The 13,814-nt window shown below is 59.8% G+C and overlaps 2 protein-coding genes and 2 non-coding genes across 4 annotated transcripts; all 4 read left to right on the top strand.

Moving 5' to 3' along the window:
* The first annotated feature begins 469 nt into the window (after positions 1-469).
* PTGES3 (prostaglandin E synthase 3) lies at positions 470-8,757 on the top strand. The gene is made up of 8 exons (XM_048327609.1): positions 470-721; positions 5,642-5,755; positions 5,848-5,917; positions 6,351-6,449; positions 6,655-6,744; positions 6,952-7,014; positions 7,415-7,439; positions 7,873-8,757. Coding segments are annotated over exons 1-8 (483 nt in total). The 5' UTR covers positions 470-719; the 3' UTR covers positions 7,893-8,757.
* Positions 8,758-9,845: 1,088 nt separating this feature from the next.
* ATP5F1B (ATP synthase F1 subunit beta) lies at positions 9,846-13,276 on the top strand. Its single transcript, XM_048327518.1, has 10 exons — positions 9,846-10,005; positions 10,608-10,790; positions 11,109-11,283; positions 11,422-11,543; positions 11,785-11,969; positions 12,077-12,235; positions 12,310-12,432; positions 12,516-12,728; positions 12,816-13,017; positions 13,094-13,276. The coding sequence occupies exons 1-10, from the start codon at positions 9,861-9,863 to the stop codon at positions 13,189-13,191; spliced, it is 1,605 nt and encodes a 534-aa protein (XP_048183475.1). The 5' UTR covers positions 9,846-9,860; the 3' UTR covers positions 13,192-13,276.
* LOC125338151 lies at positions 10,831-10,904 on the top strand. The gene has a single exon (XR_007208211.1). It is a non-coding gene; the product is annotated as a small nucleolar RNA SNORD59 (small nucleolar RNA).
* On the top strand, positions 11,633-11,707 carry LOC125338150. Its single transcript, XR_007208210.1, has one exon. It is a non-coding gene; the product is annotated as a small nucleolar RNA SNORD59 (small nucleolar RNA).
* Positions 13,277-13,814: the final 538 nt, after the last annotated feature.

The raw sequence follows: 13,814 nt of genomic DNA, 5'->3' as shown, positions 1-13,814 counted from the left end.
GCCCAGGTGTGCCCAGGTGGGCAAAAGGCCGATGGCACCTGGGATTGTCCTCCAGTGCTGGGTCCAGTTCTGGCCCTCACGGCCACAGGGACACTGAGGGGCCGGAGCGTGGCCAGAGCTGGCCAAGGGCTGGGCCAGCAGGAGAAGGGTCTGGAGAACTCCTGAGGGAGCTGGGAAAGGGGCTCAGCCTGGAGCGAAGGAGGCTCAGGAGGGACCTTTTCACCCCACAACTCCCTGACAGGAGAGCGGAGCCGGCTGGGGTCGGGCTCTGCTCCCAGGGAACACCAGGATGAGGGCAGGAGGGGGGTCCCGGGGGTCCCGGGGGTCCCCTTCCCGCTCCGCCCCCCCCCCAATTCCCGGGCCGCACTGCGCATGCGCGCCGAGAAGCTGCTGGAAGGGCAGCGGGCGGGGGCGCGCGCGGGGCAGGGGCGCGCGCCGGGGGGGGCCGCGCACGCGCGGTGGCGGCGGCGGGAGGAGGCGGCGCGCGCGGGGCGCGGGGATTTTGCTGCGTCACCACGGGCCGAGCGCGCGCGGGGCATTGTGGGAGCGAGGCCGCGCCGAGCCCCGAGCCCGCCCGGAGCCACCGGAGCCGCCGCCGGAGCCCCCGGAGCCCTCCCGGCACCGCCCGACCGCGACCGCGCCGCCCACACAGCCCGCGACACCGCCCGGAGCCCGACCCGCACCCGCAGGAGCGTCCGCCAGAGCCGTCGCCATCCGCCATGTGAGGCCCGGGGGTGGTAGCGGCGCGGGCAGGCCCCGCCGGGCCGCGAGCGCTGCCCCGGGAGCCGCCCCGGCGCCGCCGAGCGCGGGCTCCCGCCGCGTGCTGACCTTGGGCGGCCCCGCCGGCGGGCGCTGGCGCCGGTGGGTCTTGCCCCGGTTATTGGTTGGGCCCGGCCCCGGTTACCGGGTGAGGGCGGAGCGCCCCGGCTCGACCGCCGGCCCCGGTTACTGGCTCGGTCCCGGCGTACCGCGATCCGGGCGGGACGTGCCGTCCCCGCTCCGGGCTGCGCGGAATGAATGGGGCTGCGCGGGGCGGCCCGGGTGGCGGGGGGTGCTCGGGGCGTGTTGCGCGTTTCTCGGTGGGTCGGTGGCCACCGGCGTTTGCCGAACGGTGGCGGCCGAATCCGCGGAAAACTCCCGGTAAGTAACGCGTGGAACCATCCAGAGCGTGCAGGCGAGCGAATCTGTTTGTAAACTTCCACTTTTCCACGTAAAATCCATCCCTGGGATTTGCCCCGTCCCTGAAGGTGTCCGAGGCCAGGCTGGACAGGGCTTGGAGCCAGCCCAGGCTTGGAGCAGCCTGATCTGGTGGAAGGTGTCGCTGCCCATGGCAGCGGGTGGAACGGGATGGGCTTTAAGGTCCCTTCCAACCCAAACCGTTCCAGAATTCCGTGAAAAAACCGAGGAATAACGAAAAGGCCCCTCAGGAAGGGGTGGGAGCGCATGGAAACCCCCGGGGCAGCCGTGGTGCTGCTCTGCCCGGTGCAGGTGAGCTGCTGGATCTCCTCTGCGAGGGTGTCCACGTGCATCCCGAGCGGAATCCCGCGCTCCCCGGTGCCCGGGCTGCCGTGCCAAGGAGCCCTAATTAACCGCCTTCGTTGGAATTCTCCCGGGGCTGCTTCAGCGACCCAAAACCAGCACGAGCTGCTTGTGGCAGAGCTCTGGTCAACGTGAGTGTTCCCTCGCAGCGCTCAGGAAAGAAGAGCCAGGGTTTTCTGTGTGCAGGATGACGCTCAAGAGGGAAAACCGGCTGGGGAAGAAGAGCTGCACTGCCCTGGGAGCTGCAGGCAGCATTCCCACGTCTCCAGTGACAGGACAAGGGGAAATGGCTTCAAACTGCCAGAGAGCTGGGTTAGGTGGGATATTGGGGAAAAAAATCCTCCCTCTGAGGGTGTTGAGGCAGTGGAATGGATTTTCCAGAGGATGCCCCATCCCTGGAGGTGTCCAAGGCCAGGTTGGATGGGGCTTGGAGCAGCCTGGGGTAGTGGGAGGTGTCCCTGCCCATGGCGGGGGGGGGAGACTGGATGAGCTTCAAGGTCCCTTCTGACCCAAACCATTCCATGATTCTGTGACCTCCATGTGTCTGGCTGGAAGGACTGGAGGCAGTAGCACTTCCTGAGGTTTTGTTTTGTCAGGAATTTGGTCTGAGGACAGCATTACCCATTGGGGACCGGTGGCTTTTGGTCCCTTGTCCCCAGCCAGGCTTTTACTTTTGTTCTGAAACCCTGAACAGCGGAGGTGCTTCATCTTAACGTGAGTGAAAGTGAGAGAACTGTGATCAAGTTGGAGTTTTTTCATGTAATTTCTGTAGATTTCATCATCCTGAAACTGCAGCGCTGCTGCCTCTGCGTAGAATCATCTAAAATGAGGCGCTTTTTAATGAGAAAAAGCACCTTTCCAGGGTGTATAAATGAAAAGTAATTTTGTAAAACAGGTTTTATTGCTGTCTGGGAGGGGAAAATCTTGCTGAGGGTCTGACTCCAGCAGTGTCCTCGAGCTGTAGGATGCTTCCAGGAGACAAAGATTCCATAGGCACAGGCTATGGATGAGGAGCACAAGGAGAGCTTTGGGAACTTGCTCAGTGCCACACATGGGGAGGGATTTGAGATTCCACTGGTGAGTTCAGCGTGTCAGGAGCCTCTGCTGTGCCAGAGACCGGGAGCTATCCATGGATATCCTACAGAGCCCCCATGGATTGGGCAGAGCTCTGAGGGCTCTGCGGTGAAGCTGAGCCTCCATGTTGCCCATCAGTGCTGCTGGGAAGGTTCTAGAACCTGTTCCACAGTGCTGGAATAACGATTGTCATCGGAATGTGGGGACTGGAAGAGCCAGAGGAGCTGCGGGGTGGCTGTGGCTGCTCAGGAAGTCCCCAAAACACAGGTGGATGGGACAGAGGAAATCCTCACCCTAACAGAGCACTGGGAACCAGGCTGGAGCATGCTGAAATTCCCTTCTCTTTTCCCAAGAGATCAATCCCATGGGAGTGCTGGATAACCAAAACCTCCTTGGCAGGAGGCCGAGCTCCCTCGGGATTTGAGTGAGCAGGATGGAGGAGCTCTGTAACAGGTGGCTGCCCACAAGTCCCGGTGGTGGGTCAGTGCCTGAGAGAGGAGATTCTCCGTGGGTGTGTGGGAACACTGGGAGCACTGGGAGCACGTGCACGGCTCCCCACGGGCTGCTGTGTATGGTTGTCTCCTGGGAATCTCCGTGTGGGCAGGAGACAAAAAGGAGCTGCGGCTTCCGCCTCATCCCAACTCTCCGGCAGGTCCTGCGGTACTGGTTGGAACGGTGAGGCCTGACTGAAGCTCACAGGGAGGTTTCCCTCCTCCCTTTGGGAGGTTGAGATTGGAAAAGCAGATAAAAGGAGGAGAGGCAGCTCCAGCACATTCCGGGCACGGGGTGAATTCCCGGGAAAGCAGCGTGGGTTTAGGTTCAGAAGCGTGAATTATGGCCGAGTAAAACTTATCTGGGACTTCACTGCTGTCCAGCTCGGGCGGGTGTGTGTTTCCTTGAGCTGAGTAGGATTTCTGGAAGCGCTGTGAGTTCTGTTGGTGCCTCAAATCCTCAATCCTGGCGGAGATGCCGAGGTCACGGCCGAGAGCCGGGACACATGCGGCTCCCTGGGAAGGCTGGAGATGTCTCCATTGACATTGAGAACTGGGAAGTGTTAACACCATTCAGCCCCTGCGTCATCCAGGCAGGGACACTGAGATTTCTGTTGGATAACGGGGCTGGAGCGACGTTCCAAGTGCCCCACGCTGGGGGGTTTTGTCTCCCAGCACACAGGGAGCAGAGCGGGGCGTTTCTCATCCTCCTTTCCTTTTGAGAGTCTTTCATTCCCTGTTAAAAAAGAGGAAATCTGTGTCCAAGAAGGGTTTAAAAATACCCCAGTAAGAAAATCGCTGCTCTGCTGCTGCACTTCACCTGAATAAGGTGATAATTAACATTCCCTAAAATGCTGCAGCAAGTTTTCACCCCTGGAACAGCATCTTGCTGAAACTCAAGGCTGAATTCAGAATCCACTTGTTTTTATGCTCTTGGTAATGAAATCCTTGGACATGGGTCTCTGACCAGGTGTTCTTGCACCTACAAGAGGTGTTGGGGCTGCCCGAGGCATCGTGGCCATTCTGCTGCCTTTCCTTGAGCTGGCACCAGTGTGTCCAAGGACCTGGTGGCACTGGGGGAACTCAGAGGTGGCTGGTTTGGGGTTCAGCTGGAGCTGGGCTGTGCCATGGTTGGGTTCATCCCAGGGAAATATGGACGGGAGCAGGTAGGAGCCTTTGGGTGTGTCACTTTGCTAAATGTGCCACAGCTCAATGCCAGCAATTTATTGATGATCAGGGGAGTCAAAATGTGATCTGGAAGTTTAGGAAAGGTCAGCTTAACAAAAGGTCTGAAAAGTTCAGGTTTTGGTCAGATATTGGCTTAGAGAGCAGCACAAGCTGCTGTCATAGGCTGTGTCACATCGACTTCCCTGCTTGAGATCCTTATCCAGCTCAGAGCCTTCCACCTCATCCCACTGCAGCTCTCAGCTGGGAAAAATTCCTCCCTGAGAGGCTGGTGAGGCACAGGAATGGCAGATAAAGGGAGAATGGTTAAAGAGGAGATTAAGATGGGATATTAGGATGAAATTCCTCCCTGTGAGGTCCTGGAATGGCTTTCCCAGAGCAGCTGTGGCTGCCCCATCCCTGGCAGTGTCCAAGGCCAGGTTGGACGGGGCTTGGAACAACCTGGGATGGTGGAAGGTGTCCCTGCCATGGCAGGGGGTGGCACTGGCTGAACTTTAAGGTCCCTCCCAACCCCAACCGTTCCATGATTCCCTGATCTCGGGAGGACAAATGAGTGTGAGGAACACCCGTGGCCTCTGTGCCGCAGCAACAGCCCTGCTGGGAGGCTGTTTGGTTCTCCTGGAATGCAGGCGTTCCCTGGGCTCGGCCTCAGTTGCCACGGAAGGACTGGAAGGGGGGGAGGAGGAGGTGTCCAAGCCCAGCCAGGTCGTTTTCCCCGCTCCACAGAGCACAGAGTGCTGCAGGTGAGTTGTCAGGGTGGAACTGCAAACACAGGAGTTGGTCCAGAGCTCTGTGGCTTTCCCAGCCCCCCTGGACACGCTGTTGCTTTTTGAGGTGGTTGGGCAAAGGCAGAAGAACTCCAAAGTGCATGGGAATCCCAGTGTGAGTACTTGGGAGGTTGTAAAGAGGTTGGAGGAGTGATTTTCCAACCTGTGCTGACTTAATTGGGTCTTAATCATAGCAAATCCATTTGTTTATAGTATCAATACCCCAAAAAATGGGGGTTTTTTCAGTAGTTCTACTTTAGGTTACTCTGAAACCATGCAGCTGTCGGAGGTGGTGGAGCTGCTGTCACAATCTGTACTAGCTCATCCTGAAGTTTATCAAAATCTTGATCTGCTGAAATGTTTATTTCAGTCTCAGATTTCAGTAGCTCCTCCCAGGAGCTTTCTGGGGGCGTCACACACCGAATGCATCATTTCGTTTTATTCCTGCTCTCTCTTTTCAGCTTTAAGCCCCTTTAAAGAATAACAGTAAGCTCAAAATGCAGGTTTTAAGTGCAGAAAAAAGGTTTTTTTGGTGGATTTCTTGATGAAAATCAATGCCCTCGTGTGTCCCTGCTGTGCCCACAGGCAGCCTGCCTCTGCAAAGTGGTACGACCGGAGGGACTACGTCTTTATCGAGTTCTGTGTTGAAGACAGCAAAGACGTAAATGTAAATTTTGAAAAGTCCAAACTCACGTTCAGGTGAGTAACTCAGGCCCAGGGAGGGCTGAGGAGAAGCAGATTTGTTCTACGACATGTTTCGGGCTAAATACCGATTTCTTTTTCTCTTGCAGTTGTCTTGGAGGAAGTGATAACTTTAAACATTTAAATGAAATCGATCTTTTTAATAATATCGATCCAAATGTGAGTATCCTCTTGACTTTTCCCAGCTTCTCAGTGCTGGAGCCTGGTGAGGGGCTGGCACAGGTTGTCCAGAGAAATTACAGGTGTTCCATCCCTGGAAGTGTTCAAGGCCAGGTTGGAGCAACCTGGGTTAGTGGAAGGTGTCCCTGCTCGTGGCAGGAGGGTGGAACTGGATGGGCTTTAATGTCCTTTCCAACCCAAACCATTCCATGGTGATCCTAAAAAAACCACCATCTTCTTTAGGCTGTTCCCTGGATTTTGGGAAATTTACTCCTTGGAAGATAAAAGCTCAAACTCCAGATCCATGAAACCTTCTCTGGGTGGTATTTTCCAGGACAAGGAATAAGGGAAGAGGTTAAGATAAAGGAGGGATGTCAGCAGTTCCTGGTGAAGGTCATCCTGGTGGTACTAATGGGTGTTTGGTCTTTTTCAGGAATCAAAGCATAAAAGAACAGACAGATCCATCTTGTGTTGTTTACGAAAAGGAGAGTCTGGTCAGGCATGGCCAAGGTTAACAAAAGAGAGGGCAAAGGTGGGTTTGGGCATCTGCTGCCTCCCCTGGCTTTTAATTTAGTGAATATTTGGGTCATGTTCAAATTTTGGAGCATTTTTGGGTGACTTTCCTGCTCCTGATCCGACGGCAGCTCTCATTAACCTGCTTCTTGTAACTGACAGCCAGTTACTTCCTTGTCCTTAAATAATTCCTTGTCCTTAAATAACTCCTGGTGTTGGTGCAGCTCAACTGGCTCAGCGTGGACTTCAACAACTGGAAAGACTGGGAAGATGACTCAGATGAAGACATGTCCAATTTCGATCGCTTTTCCGAGGTGGGGGGCAACGAATTCCTGGAGTTTGGGGGTTGCCAGGCAATGAATCCGGGGATTTTTTGTACCATCACTTTGTAATTCCTGCATGGGGGACCTGATTTGTTAAAGCAAGGGGAGGCCTGTTTTTTTAGAACCAATTCAGGCTGGTTTTGGGTGGAAAGTGGGGTTGGATTCATCCCGAAGTGGGGCTGTTGTGTCTCTGAGCAGATGATGAACAACATGGGAGGAGACGACGACGTAGACTTGCCAGAAGTAGATGGGGCAGATGATGTGAGTACATGTGGGTGGAGTAAACACCTGCAGGGCTGGCTCCGAAGTCCTGCACTCGCCTCTCAGCCCTGCAAAAGGCTTAAACAGCCCCAAACCTTGATTGCGCAGGTGATGTCACCTGGGGAAGCCACTTCCCTCCCCTCTCAGTGCCAGGGACGCCAGTTTGGTGTCTGTGTCTCTGTGCAGTGACAGGGGTTCATTGCGGGTCTGTGGGCTCTGCAGTGAGGCCAAGCTAAGCTCACTGAGTCCTCTGGAACTTGGAGTTCCTCAAAATCCCTGCTCTGCCCGAGAGGGGATCCAGATTTGGGAACAGCAGCTCTTTGCTGGCGGGGGGGTGGGAGAGGAAAAGCGCCTTCAGCGCTGTCTGCTCCACTTAAAGGTTGTTTGTTCTCCTTTCCAGGACTCACCAGACAGTGATGATGAAAGTAAGTTGTTGTTTTCCCCTCACACACCTGCTGAAAGCTCCGAGCCGGCCTTGGGCAGGGCCAGCAGATGTTCATCCTGGCCGCCAGCTAAAGCCAGCACTGGGAGACAAATCTAATCTGGGAAAGCCTCTCCATGCAAGCCCCAAATACCAGTTTGACCTTCCCAAAGCAGCTGCAGTCCCAGGGAGGCTTTGGCTTTAGGAGCAGCACGTGCTCGGGGTGGCTCTGGCACGGATTTCCCTCGGGAAGAGCCAGGGGGAGAGATCAGAGGCCCCAAACTGCCCTGTGACCTCCTTGGTTGGAGGCCAGGTCGTCTTGCTTGTGTCCCTTGTGACATAATAGTGCTCTGGGAGCTTTTAAAAACCAGCCAAGCAAAAAATAAAACCCACAAACCAATCCTAAACCACTAACTGTCTTCTCTCTTTCCCTCTAGAAATGCCGGATCTGGAGTAAGGCAAACTGTTGTCTTCAGGGTTTTGGGGAAAGAAGTTCATCACAACATTTCATAATTGAGATAAGAATTCCTGAGTTGATAGCCAGCCCTAAAGGGAGATCCTGCATCCTTTAACCCATTTTCAGTCCATTTTAAATGGCTTCACTGATGGTAGGTGTGTCCCATGGCACGGGGCGGTCTTAAAGCCACGAGAGGCAATAACGTTATGCATGAACCGTTTTCCAGACTTCCAAAAAAACAAGAAAAAAAACCACCAAACCAACCCAATTGAGGTGTAGGCAATCCGTACAGAACAGTTGCAATAAAGTTTACAGAGCCTCCTTGCCTCGTAGCAGATGTAATTACAATGGGAGAACCCTGAATTAACACCGAGTGGTAAACGAGCATTTTTTTTCCCCTTCCCCCCTCTCTCCCCGCCCCTCCACGGCCTAAAATTGTCCATTTGTACCGGGAACAAAACTTGTTGTCATCGGCTCCCCAAATTTAGCAGGCGAGGCGCATCCCTCTGTGGTGTCTTCAGGTCTGTTCCACTAAAAGTTTGTATTGAAAAGGAAAACTTTCAATTCTCCTTGTTTGGTGTTCGCCCCCGAGCCCCGACCGGTGCCGGTGGCCAGAGCCTGCCCCTGGTCCCGTGTGACCCCCAGACCTTTCCACCTCCTCGCCCGGGGTGCGAGTGGCTGTACATTGTTGCTTGTCAATCTGTACATTTAGACCAAATCGTATTTGCACTGTGGGTTTGGCAGCAAGTGACAGACCGTGGGGCGCGCGGGCGCCTGCGACCGGGCTGAAAAACCTCAATTTATGTTCAGAGCAGCTGGGATTTTTTTAATGTCTGCATTCTTTCTAATAAACTGTTGAAGACTCCCTGGCTCTCCTTCGGCCTGGGCCCTGTGCATTCCTCAGCGCCGCGGGGACGTGTGGGTCAGTGGAGTGGGATCCCCTCCTGGGAGGGGTCAGTGGGGTGGGATCCCCTCCTGGCAGGGGTCAGTGGCGTGGGATCCCCTCCTGGGAGGGGTCAGTGGCGTGGGATCCCCTCCTGGGAGGGGTCAGTGGGGTGGGATCCCCTCCTGGCAGGGGTCAGTGGCGTGGGATCCCCTCCTGGCAGGGGTCAGTGGCGTGGGATCCCTTCCTGGGAGGGGTCAGTGGTTGGGATCCCCTCCTGGCAGGGGTCAGTGGTTGGGATCCTCTCCCATTGGGAGCAGTAGGGGTCAGTGGGGCAGGTTCCCCTCACGGGGGGAGTCAGGAGGGTGGGATCCCCTAATCCCCTACGATGTGGGGCAGTTTGGGGCTGGTGGGGTGGGATCCCTTCCTATGGAGGGCAGGTGGGGAGGGTTCCCCCCTCTCTTGGGGGGCAGCAGAGAAATGGGAGGGGGGCCCCAGTCCGTCGGGGTGGGGTGGGGTTTTGGCTCCTGGGAGAGAGCAGGTCCCGGTGGCTCGGGCTCAGCCCGTTACGGGGCGGCCCCTGGGGGCTCTACAACGGCACCCGGCCGTGTGAGGCGGACACGGCGTCCGGGCGGGGCGGTGCGTACGCGGGCCCGGTGAGGGGCGGCCCTCTCGGGGCGGTGCCGTGACGCGGGGTGGAGCAAAACCGCAAAGGGGGTGGAGGAGGGCCCGTCACGGGCCCGGTGCGGCCGGCGCGGCCTCGTTCGCGGTCACGGCGCCCGCCCAAGGACAAGCGCGGGACACGTGCGCTGCCGCTTCCGCTGACCTTCGCCCGGGACACGCCCCTTCCCGCACGTCACCCTATCAGACTGCAGCGCGCTTTGACAGACGGACCCAAAACCCAATCGCGAAGAGGCGCAGAGAGGGCGCCGCATCGGTGTGACCAATGGGAGCGCGAATTTTCCCGGCGCCTCTCGGCGGGGCAGCCAATGGGTGCGCGGTGCGGCGGTGACGCGCGGCTCGGCGGTCCCGCCCTGCGGGGGCCGTGAGGGGCGGGCGGGACGCGGGGCTCAGTCGGCGCCGCCATGTTGGGGCTCGCGGGTCGTGCCGCCGCCGCCGCCGCCGCCGCGGCTCGGCCGCTGCTGCCCCGCGGGGCCACCCCGGGCCGGGACCTCCTCCCGCTCCTCCTCGGCCGCGGGGCCGCCCCGGCCGCCGCCGCTGTCGGGGCGCGTGAGTGCGGGGCGGGCCGGGGTCACCTTGGGGCCTGAGCGGGCAAGGGGCGCGGGGTGCCGGTGGTCAGGTCCCCGTTACCGGGATGGGGTGCGGTGTGCCGAGCGGGCAGGACGAGGGGATGGGCTGCGGCAGTGGAGCAGCGGCCCTGGTGGGTGGGCGTGGGGGCACTCAGGCGCTGCAGGGGCTTCGGGTGTACCGGGGGAGGGGGTTCCGGGGGTCCTGGGTGCGCTGAGGGAAGGGGGTTCGGGGGTCCTGCGTGCCCTGAGGGGGGTGCAGGGGCTGCGGCTGTACCCGGAGTGGGGTGCAGAGGTCCCAGGTGCGCTGAGGAGGGTTCAGGGGGTCCTGGGTGTATCGAAGGAGGGGGGCCAGGGGCTCCTGGGTGCATCAAGAGAGGGAGTCAAGGGTTTACCGAGCGGGGTGTGGGGATTCAGGGTGCACTGAGCAAGGGGGCTCAGGGGGTCCTGAGTGCACCGAGGGGGTTCAGGGGTCTCGGGCACACCCCACGAGCTGCAGGGGAGCCCCATCACCGCACCCGCAAGGCACACGGAGCCCGGAGCTGCCCTGCCCCGGCTGACCTTGACTCGTCCCTCTCCCCCCAGGACGGGACTATGCCGCCCAGGCAGCCCCCGCCGCCAAGGCCGGCTCCACCACCGGCCGCATCGTGGCCGTCATCGGGGCCGTGGTGGATGTGCAGTTCGACGAGGGGCTGCCCCCCATCCTGAACGCCCTTGAGGTGCAGGGCAGGGAGACTCGGCTGGTGCTGGAGGTGGCTCAGCACCTGGGTGAGCACCTGGCGTGAGGAAGGAGGGCATGGGGAGGGGTCCTCCTGTGATGATGATTCCAATGACTTTCGTTCTCCTGAGCTTGCTGAAGCCATGGATTTCAATCTGAGGAGAAGGAAAATGGCTGCCCCAGGGCTGTGGCTGCAGGGCTGGAGCATGGGCTCGGTTTTCCTCAGGGCTATTTTATTCCTGCGGCTCCTCTTGGTCATTCTCCCAGCAGACTGTCCCCTTGGCAGGACTTGGGGAAGCCACCAGCAGCTGTCCCCAGGGTCAGCCTGAGGACACCGTGGTGACTGTGCTGTCCTTGGGCCTTGGCAGGGGAGAACACCGTGCGCACCATTGCCATGGACGGCACAGAAGGGCTGGTGAGGGGACAGAAGGTGCTGGACTCTGGTGCTCCCATCCGCATCCCCGTGGGCCCTGAGACCCTGGGCAGGATCATGAATGTCATCGGGGAACCCATCGACGAGAGGGGCCCCATCACGACCAAACAGTGAGTGACACACGAGGTGTGAGCAGGGACGTGGCTCTGGCTCTCCTGGGTCACAGCGGGGCCTGTCCCCTGCCAGTCCCCAGCCCGGGGGGGCTCAGAGCAGCTGCCCACCCCCTTCCTCTCCTCCTCCTGCTCCAGGTTTGCTGCTATCCACGCCGAGGCCCCCGAGTTCGTGGAGATGAGCGTCGAGCAGGAGATCCTGGTGACAGGGATTAAGGTTGTGGATCTGTTGGCTCCCTACGCCAAGGGTGGCAAGATCGGTAAGTGACCCCCAGAGCAGGGGTGGGTCTGGGGAGGGGGCACCCGACGGTCCCTCTGGGATTCCCAGCAGTTCCTCTGGGGAACTTTTCCTTCACTGATGATTCACTCCATGACTTTCGTTCTCCTGAGCTTGCTGAAGCAACGCTTTTTGTATCTGAGGAGGAAAGAGCTGAAGGGAGACCCTGGGGGTAGCTAGGCTGGTGTGGGGCTGAGCAGGATCCCTGCTTCCCCCCTTGCCAGGTTTGTTTGGAGGTGCTGGTGTCGGCAAGACCGTGCTGATCATGGAGCTGATCAACAATGTGGCCAAGGCCCACGGTGGTTACTCGGTGTTCGCCGGTGTGGGCGAGAGAACCCGCGAGGGCAACGACTTGTACCACGAGATGATCGAGTCTGGGGTCATCAACCTGAAAGATGCCACTTCCAAGGTGTGTGGAGTCCCCCAGAGGGGTGCTGGGTCCCCTGGGGAGGTTCTGGATCCCTTGACGCAGTGCCAGGCAGTGACACCGTGCTCACCCCAGGGTCCCACCCGCAGGTCGCCCTGGTCTACGGGCAGATGAACGAGCCCCCGGGCGCCCGTGCCAGGGTGGCCCTGACGGGGCTGACGGTGGCCGAGTACTTCAGGGACCAGGAGGGTCAGGATGTGCTGCTCTTCATCGACAACATCTTCCGCTTCACCCAGGCTGGCTCCGAGGTCTGTGCTGGGCACAGGGAGGGTGCACCGAGCCCCCCCTCGTGCTCTGTTCCCTCACCTCTGTCCCCTCACAGGTGTCGGCCCTGCTGGGCAGAATCCCCTCAGCCGTGGGCTACCAGCCCACACTGGCCACTGACATGGGCACCATGCAGGAGCGCATCACCACCACGCGCAAGGGCTCCATCACCTCGGTGCAGGTGAGGGCTGCACTGACCCCAGCGTCCTGGGCGGCTGCGTCACCTGCCTGGGACCGACTGTCCCCAACCCTCTGTGTCCCCAGGCCATTTATGTGCCGGCCGACGACTTGACTGACCCTGCGCCTGCCACCACCTTTGCCCACTTGGACGCCACCACGGTGTTGTCCCGTGCCATCGCCGAGCTGGGCATCTACCCGGCTGTGGACCCCCTGGACTCCACCTCCCGCATCATGGACCCCAACATCGTGGGCCCCGAGCACTACGATGTGGCTCGGGGTGTGCAGAAGATCCTGCAGGTGAGGGGGCTGGGGTAGCCCCTCCCCATGGGCTGCTGGGGTGGGGGATCAGCACTGGTCACTCACCCCATGTGTCCCCCTCCCCAGGACTATAAGTCACTGCAGGACATCATCGCCATCCTGGGCATGGACGAGCTGTCCGAGGAGGACAAACTGACCGTGGCCCGCGCCCGCAAGATCCAGCGGTTCCTGTCCCAGCCCTTCCAGGTGGCCGAGGTCTTCACTGGCCACATGGGCAAGTTGGTGCCACTCAAAGAGACCATCAAGGGCTTCAAGCAGATCCTGGCAGGTGAGGTGGCCCCCGGGGGACCTGGGGGAGCCCGGCTGGGCCTCCCACTCCCCCCTGACACGGTGTCTCTCCCCAGGTGAATACGACCACCTGCCTGAGCAGGCCTTCTACATGGTGGGGCCCATCGAGGAGGCGGTGGCCAAGGCAGAGAAGCTGGCAGAGGAACATGCCTGAGCCCCCTGACCACCCCCACCCCCGGCTCCGCTGGGGCCGGCCCCCCAGTATTTAACATTTCCAATAAAACATCGGTGAAAATGTTCCCAGGCTCTGTGTGCTGTGGCTGCTGCTCCCAGGGGGCTGGAGGGGTCTGGATCCTGGGAGCCCCCCAGCCCTGGGGCTCCCCCTGACTCCCTCACCCCAGGACCCCCTCCATGGGGGGGTTGTGCTGGATTCTTTCCCAGCTGCTGCAGCAGTGCACGGACCCCGGCCCTGGGGGCTCCCCAGAAGGGAAAAGAGTCCCCCCTTGTTTTACGGGGTCCCCAGGAGTGGGGGGGAACCCCTTCCTCCCATGGGGGCCCCCAGAACAGCAGCGTCCCCCCTCCACTGCACGGACAGCGCGGGGGGGGACAGATGCTGGTGCCGTGTCATTCCCCAGCCCTGTGTGTCCGTCTGTCCGTCCCAGTCCCCGCCGTTCCCCCCGCCCCCCCGCGCAGCTCCAGCTCCACCATTTCGCAGCACAAAGAGCCGCCCCGGCCCGGCCCCGGCAGCTGCCACTTTGTCCACGGGGTCCCGGGGGGCCGCCCCGGCCCGACCTCGCCCAGTGCGGGGCTGGGGAACGCCCGCCCCGAGGGTCCCAG

Source organism: Corvus hawaiiensis, chromosome 24 (assembly GCF_020740725.1).
Source record: "Corvus hawaiiensis isolate bCorHaw1 chromosome 24, bCorHaw1.pri.cur, whole genome shotgun sequence".
Lineage (NCBI taxonomy): Eukaryota > Metazoa > Chordata > Aves > Passeriformes > Corvidae > Corvus > Corvus hawaiiensis.
This window is presented reverse-complemented; position numbering and strand designations above follow the sequence as displayed.

What these genes read in the sequence shown, in the direction of transcription:
- PTGES3 (XM_048327609.1), top strand. An exon ending in TAACAAAAGAGAGGGCAAAG is followed by an intron (nt 6,450 to 6,654) that starts GTGGGTTTGGGC and finishes GTGTTGGTGCAG; the next exon opens with CTCAACTGGCTCAGCGTGGA. An exon ending in ACCAGACAGTGATGATGAAA is followed by an intron (nt 7,440 to 7,872) that starts GTAAGTTGTTGT and finishes CTTTCCCTCTAG; the next exon opens with AAATGCCGGATCTGGAGTAA.
- ATP5F1B (XM_048327518.1), top strand. Translation starts at nt 9,861, where the DNA reads ATGTTGGGGCTCGCGGGTCGTGCCGCCGCCGCCGCCGCCGCCGCGGCT. An exon ending in CGCCGCCGCTGTCGGGGCGC is followed by an intron (nt 10,006 to 10,607) that starts GTGAGTGCGGGG and finishes CTCTCCCCCCAG; the next exon opens with GACGGGACTATGCCGCCCAG. An exon ending in GTGTGCAGAAGATCCTGCAG is followed by an intron (nt 12,729 to 12,815) that starts GTGAGGGGGCTG and finishes CCCCCTCCCCAG; the next exon opens with GACTATAAGTCACTGCAGGA.